Genomic DNA, 7,243 nt, shown 5'->3' on the forward strand with positions numbered 1-7,243 from the left:
TTCATTCAACTTTCCAGGGTTACGTACCGACTCTGTGGAGTCTGATTTCAGGTTTCCAGGCGAGGTCCAACAGTCTGCGCTGACGGTCGAGCTCTTCTTCATACTCCAAGATGCTTTTTTCAAACACTGACAATATTTCTACAGCAGCTGCTGTTAGTCGCTGACCGATAAACTCTCTCAGATGATTCACCTTAGACATTGTTGAAGAGGAAAAAGAAAGGAAACAACACAACCGTCCTCTCCTTCTTCTTCTCTAGGTTTAATGGCGGATCACAACCAACGTTATTAGGTTCTACCGCCACCTGCTGTACCGGAGTGTGTAACATCAGGATCATTATTACACCAGGTTACAGTCTAACTTAAAGGAGGGAAAAAAGGAAATACCTAAATAAAATAAGATAATCACATTTAAATCTTATTATCTATCCCTGCATCTTTAAGAAAGACAAGGATTTCCTTATAACAATCCCTCATCACCTCACTCCTCCCTAATAACCTACTAAACTCCATTCCCGTCCCAGCTCGTACATCCTGTCTCTTAAAGCGTTCCTTTCTACCTCATACTTGCCACATTTAAGAATCACATGCTCTACATTCTCTGTGACATCACACTCATCACATTTATCAGACACAGACTTTGACATTAAATACAGAGTTGATTTTAAACTAGTATGACCTAATCTTAATCTAGAAATGATGACTTCCTCTCTCCTACACTTTCCTTTGAAAACCTTCACGTTAATTGACTTCTGTATGTTATAAAAATGTCTCCCTTTTACACCGTTGTCCCACACCTTCTGCCATGAATCCCTCACTGCCTTTCTAATTCATGATTTTGCTTCACCTTTACCAAAAGGAATTTCCATAATTACCTCACTACTCAATTTCAATGCTCTTTTAGCAATATTGTCTGCTTTCTCATTGCCATCAACACCCATGTGGGCAGGAACCCAACAAAACTGCACAGTAATTCCAGTTCTGCATAACCTCCACAACACCATTAATATTTCCAACACTAGATCTTCTCTTATTGTTTTATTTGAAGTCAAACTCTGAAGGGCTGCAGTGGAGTCTGAACAAATGACATAGTTCCTTCTCGCAGTTACAGTAAGTATTTCATTTACCAACGAAAGTAATTAGAGCAAAATGCATACAACATTCTTTTCATCACTGGTTTACTACGACTTCTGTCATTTAGCAGACGCTTTTATCCAAAGTGATTTACATCTGAGAAAACAACACAAGCAAGAAGGTTTAGAAAGAGTTTTATTTATTCCGACACAATGAGAGCTGACACAATTTATATGATAAGCTTCTGATTGTTAATATCAATATATAAAATAAAAATATTTTTCAATTCATGTGTTCTTTATTATTTGTCATAAAACATTTATGTTGTTAAGAAACTTTTATTGCAATGGGCTTCAAAATAATACACATGGTAAGTCTTTGAGACATTAAAACATTTAAATATCAAACTGATCAAATTATCAAACTGATTTTGGTGTGAAATATATAGATATACAAGACACATTTAAAGCTGCAGTTTCCAACATTTAACCACTAGAGGGAATAAAGATCCCAAACTAACCCCCAAACTCAGAATGACGGTTCATTCATGCATGAATCACCCACAGGTTTTCTGCAGGGGTTTGAAGCCTCTTTTTCCTCGTATTGTGGCAGGTTGGAATTATATAAAGCAAGAAGTTTAATGCGTAATTAGGGGCGTGGCCTTTTGATTGGCATTAATTTGTCCAACCTGTAAATAAATACTTTTTCTACGATCTTAGAAAATGTTGGGAGTAAAGAATCAGGCCTGTAATTAGTGAATTGGTGTCTGTCTCCAGTTCTGTACAGTGGGATGACTTTTGCTGTTTTCATTTTTTTTTTGTAAATGTCCCAGTTCTGAGTGACTGATTACAGCTGTATGTCAGTTAACAATCCATCAATAACCTTTTTGACTATTGTCATATCACCACAGTCAGTTGACACCTTGTTTTTACATTTACTTACAATATCTATGATTTCTCTCTCCTCCACAGCTGTGAGAAACATTGAATCTGGATTTCTACTTATTAATGTTTCCTTCCATCCATCAGCTAATAACAATAATTTCAATTTATATAGCGCTTTTCACCTGAAGCGACAGATCTCAGAGTGCTTTACAAAGAAGACTAAAAACAAGACTAAGAAACTGGAATTATATAACGCAAGAAGTTTAATGCGTAATTAGGGGCGTGGCCTTTTGATTGGCATTAATTTGTCCAACCAGTAAATAAATACTTTTTCTAAAATCTTAGAAAATGTTGGGAGTAAAGAATCAGGCCTGTAATTAGTGAATTGGTGTCTGTCTCCAGTTCTGTACAGTGGGATGACTTTTGCAGATTTCATTTCATTCATTCTTTCATTCATTCAAAGTCCTCCCTCCATTATCATATTATTTGTATTATTATTGTAATTATTATTACAAAAGTGCATCTCCACTCGTTGAGTTTGCACTTTGAAAGAGATGGAAAATGGACTGGTACCAAAAGCCAGGCTTGTTGCACAAGGTTTTGAGGAACTGCAAGTTTCTGCTACAGAAGGAATCTCCAACCTGTGCTTCAGTCTCTGAGGCTCCTTGTGGCAGGAAGTTATCAAAAACAATGGCAACTGCATTTGATGGACATAAAATCTGCTTCTTTCATGGACTAGAAATGTGGAGAGACATTTTCATTAAACCTTCTCCAGAGACCAACAGAGCAGATCATCTTTTTTTAACCCACATCAACTCCATGGTTCCTGACACAGTGGATTCCTATCAGTTTTCCTACCGTGCCAACAGATCAGTGGATGAAGCGATGGCTTCGGCTTCACTTCACCTTCCAACACCTGGGGCCTGTACTACGAAGCAAGTTCGACATACCCAGGATATCTTTTCCTTATCCAGATTCACTAACCCGGACAATTGCAATCACGCTAAGCGGTCACACGACGGTGGTTATCAACTCGGTATATCAACCCAGGTTTCTCCAATCTGGATATGAGCGCGTGCACATAAAAGGGGCGGTGTTTTCGGCGCATGACCAATCGCAAGCATGGAGAAGTCCGCTGTCAGAGCCGCTTATTTCAGTAGCGAAGAGCAAACAATAATTTTACGGAAATATGATGAGTATAGGCATATAATACAGGCAAAAAGCAACACAGTTGCAGCTGCAAAATGCAGGAAAGACAGCTGGCAAAAGATCGCTGACTGTATAAATGCGTAAGTTCATAGGGATATAAACATCACTGCCCCATCATTAGGGCATAAGTAGATCTGACTATAATTACAGTTGTCTATTCTGTTAAATGCATGGGTTGCTTAGATGTATTCGTATGGCGTGTATGACAATTGTAGCCTCATTCCTTCAGCTGCAACCCCAGCGGAGTGAAACGCACATGGGAGCAAATAAAAAATAAATATAAAAACATAATTCAAAGCGGTAAGTAGGCTCACTTTCATATCTTAGAAGTACAACAAGTACAAGGCTTTAGTGTTTCTATCACTCTCTGTTTTAGGATGATATCAGTATACAAAAGCACAATGAAATAGCATTGACATTACTTGCAGCAAACAGAAAAAAAAATGACAAGAAGAAGACAGGAGGGGGCTGCATTTAATATACAATAGTATATGTCATAGGGTGTACATTATTTATAGATGAAGTAGTTAAATAGGTTGATGTATATTTTACCTGCTATGGCATAAAACCCCTCTTTAACAGACTGCGTCGGCAAGTGGCCAGGGAACACAACAAATCCATCCAGCATGTCTGTGAGGGCACGTGCCACTTTATGGATGGCATTGCAGACTGTATTCTTGCTTAGAGTTTCAGCATCACCCACAGCATACAGGTAGGTACCCGTGGCGAAGTACCGCAGGGCAATGCAGATGGTTTGGGGCACTGTGAGCGCACGACTCCGACGTGTGGCACTGGCCACATACGGGTCGAGCAGCTGACACAAATATGCCATGCCCTCCGCCGAGAATCTGGATCGTTCATACAGGTACTCATCAGGGAAAGCAAAGGAGTTTTGGCGGTCCCTGAATACGCGTTCTCTTCGGAGGGATCCTCGCACGATCCGTGCACCGAGCTCCACTGGATTCTCTTCGAAAGGGCATGCCATTTTCCAAGAGAGCTGATTGGTCAGTGGGCGGTGCTTTTACACCCGGCGATCTGTATCTCGAACATAACCTGCTCCGGAGCAGGTTAGCTGTTCAGCATAAGTTACCATGGCGATGTACCCCAGTAAGAAGTGAACCACCGTCGTAGTCCTGAAAACCCAGGGTTAAACCTGAAGTTACCTCGCTAACCCCAAATCCCGCTTCGTAGTACAGGCCCCTGCTCTCCAACCTGCAGATCTGCAGCTTCAACACGGATCTAAACATCAGCTTTATAATAAATCATGTGTCAGACGAGTTGTAAATCTAGTACAACTTGATTTAATACATGTGATTAAATAATATTGTTAATTTCATATTATTTAAATAATATGAAAAACGTACACAAATATGTTGTAACTTTAGCTTATATAGTTACAATAACACAGCATGGATCATTTGAATTACATTGTTTTGACTTAGTTTGTCCCATGAATTATCACGATAATCTGATGTACGCGCAGCTCAGATTTAAAATGCTTAAAGCCTTTTACAGTTTTCAGCAAACTATGTATAACATCACAATATATAACCTCTGAACGGAGTAGATGGAGAGAGTTTAACAACATGGAGCTGCAGATTCACTTTACAAAGAGAAAGTGAGTGAAGAAGAAACAGACGGGAAAAGGACGTGTGAGAGGCTTTTTAGTAGACTTTCAACTGAAATATTGCAAGCCTTTTATTATTTTCACATTGCTGATCATGGCTTACATATTAAGAAAATTCAAATATCCTATCTCAAAAAGTTTGAATATTCTGGGAATCCTAATCTTAAACTGTAAATGGTGACAGATGGTTGGCTGTTCTGTTTCTGACATGTTGATGGTTGCATTTCTTCTTTTGTCCTCGTTTCTCTGAAGTTTCTTCGTGTTTTTCAGAAGAACGTTGTAAAAACTGAACATGTAAATATATCAAACTTGGACTAACCTCTGAACGGAGTAGATGGAGAGAGTTTAACAACATGGAGCTGCAGATTAAATTTACAAAGAATGTGAGTGAAGAAGAAACAGACGGGAAAAAAGGATGTGTGAGGGAGGCTTTGTAGATGAACGAAATAAACTGTCACGTTTAAAGAAACTTCAGCACATACTAACAGCCCGTGGAGACGACAAGTTACCAACAGCAACAAATAATACGATTTTAAGAAGGAACAGGGATTCAAACAAACTTAATGCAGAACTTTAAGAAAAAAAGTACACAACCACATCGTTCCCTCTGCGTCAAGTTGACGGAGAAGCATAAATCCGGGTTGAACCTGCAACCCTTGTGGGGAGGGGATTAGGCTCATCAGCCACAGGAGGTGGTGGTTGGACTTCTGCGGGTTCTTCTTCTGTGGGTCAGACAGGAGTGGACAGCTTCTTCTGGATTTGTCACGAGTCACCAGACTTCTCCTCCGGGTGATTTTTCATGTGACTCAGCAAATCAATTCTGCGGCTAAAACCTTTGTTGCACGTCTTGCACAAATATCGCTTCTCACCCGTGTGCGTGGTTATGTGGCGGTTAAGATGTGATGATTTAGTAAAGGTTTTTCCGCAGGTGTTGCACAGGTACGGCCTTTCGCCAGTGTGGGTCCTCAAGTGAACCACCAGGTGGGAAGATAGCCTGTAACTTTTTCCACATGTTTTGCAGATGTAGGGCATCTCACCCGTGTGTATGGTTATGTGGCTTTTAAGATTTGATAATCTAATAAAGCTTTTGCCGCAGGTGTTGCACAGGTACGGCTTTTCGCCGGTGTGGATCCTCAAGTGAACCACCAAGGTGGAACGTAGCCTGTAACTTTTTCCACATGTTTTGCAGATGTAGGGCTTCTCGCCCGTGTGCGTGTATATGTGGCTTTTAAGATGTGATGATCTAGTAAAGGTTTTGTTGCAGGTGTCGCACAGATAGGGCCTTTCGTTAGTGTGGATCTTCATGTGATCCATTAAATTACAACTTCTACTGAACTCTTTCCTGCAAGTGCTGCAAGAAAACGCCTTCTGCCCCGTGTGGGTCCTGGTCAGCTTTGATTTACAGTTGCTGTCTGACGGGACAGCAGCATCTTCGTGGTCACCGTGTCGTCTCATTGGCTCCGGATCTGCAGTTTTACTGGAGTCTGAGCGGAAACTTTCAGTCCCTTCCTCATCTTTGTTTTGAGCTTCAGGAGAAGTGTGCAACAGCAGCTGGACACAGTTTGGTCCTGGTTCACCATTTTCAACTTTCACAACAGCGACATTGACCAATGAGACATCCACCTCTACGTCCTCGTGCTTCATCTCCTGACCGCTGGAGTCTTCCTCCAGTTCTGTAGTCTGTGGATGCCCTGGTTCCTCCTGGTCCGGGCTGCAGCTCCTCTCCAGGTTATCCAGGTGCTGGTCACTGAAAACCCCGTCCTCCTCCACCTTACAAACATTTTCTTGTGGGAGTTCTGGAATTACAAAAAGGGACAAAAAGATAGGATTTTAACAAGTCAAAAGTGCTTCCCATTGTTGATTGTATTTGTGAGGTTTAAACTTTGTCCTGAATCTTCGGTCTTCCGGTATTTTTGCGACCATTAGGCGTACATAAAATTTTTTTTTTTTTTTTTTTAAATGTGCTGCGCACCCAATGAAACGGTGCGCCGTATCCATTACCTGTATTACGGTAATGTAAGGCGGACGGCCACCATGAGAACGGTAAAGGGAGAAGGGGGCGTGTGAGTTGCGGACGTGAATGAGACCATCCTCAAACTGAAAGCAGTAGCGCTGGCGGAAGAAATTAGAATTGAACATTTTCATGGAGGTCTGTCTTGGTGCTTTCGCTTCATGAAATGGTGCCAGCGCCGGGGAAAGAGGGGGTCCGCGCGGGGGAAAGACGGGGTCCGCGCGGGGGAAAGACGGGGTCCGCGCGGGGGAAAGACGGGATCCGCGCGGGGGAAAGACGGGACTTTGAAGGGTTCGATTAATGTAAAAACTGAAATAAAATACAATCAAACTAAGTTTTGCTCCTGCTCTATTTTTAAATAAAAAGTTCTGCAGCGGAGGTGTGTGTTCTGCAGCGCGCGTGTGTGTTTTGCAGCGGGTGTGTGTGCAGCTCCGTGTCTGT

General features: G+C 41.5%; 1 protein-coding gene across 1 annotated transcript; it reads right to left on the reverse strand.

Annotated features, from left to right (window-relative positions):
* Window positions 1-5,414: 5,414 nt before the first annotated feature.
* LOC133440429 (zinc finger protein 239-like) lies at window positions 5,415-6,571 on the reverse strand. Its single transcript, XM_061717687.1, has one exon. It carries the CDS (start codon window positions 6,433-6,435, stop codon window positions 5,554-5,556), a length of 882 nt encoding a protein of 293 aa, XP_061573671.1. The 5' UTR covers window positions 6,436-6,571; the 3' UTR covers window positions 5,415-5,553.
* Window positions 6,572-7,243: the final 672 nt, after the last annotated feature.

The sequence above is a fragment of the Cololabis saira genome, chromosome 3, assembly GCF_033807715.1.
Source record: "Cololabis saira isolate AMF1-May2022 chromosome 3, fColSai1.1, whole genome shotgun sequence".
Lineage (NCBI taxonomy): Eukaryota > Metazoa > Chordata > Actinopteri > Beloniformes > Belonidae > Cololabis > Cololabis saira.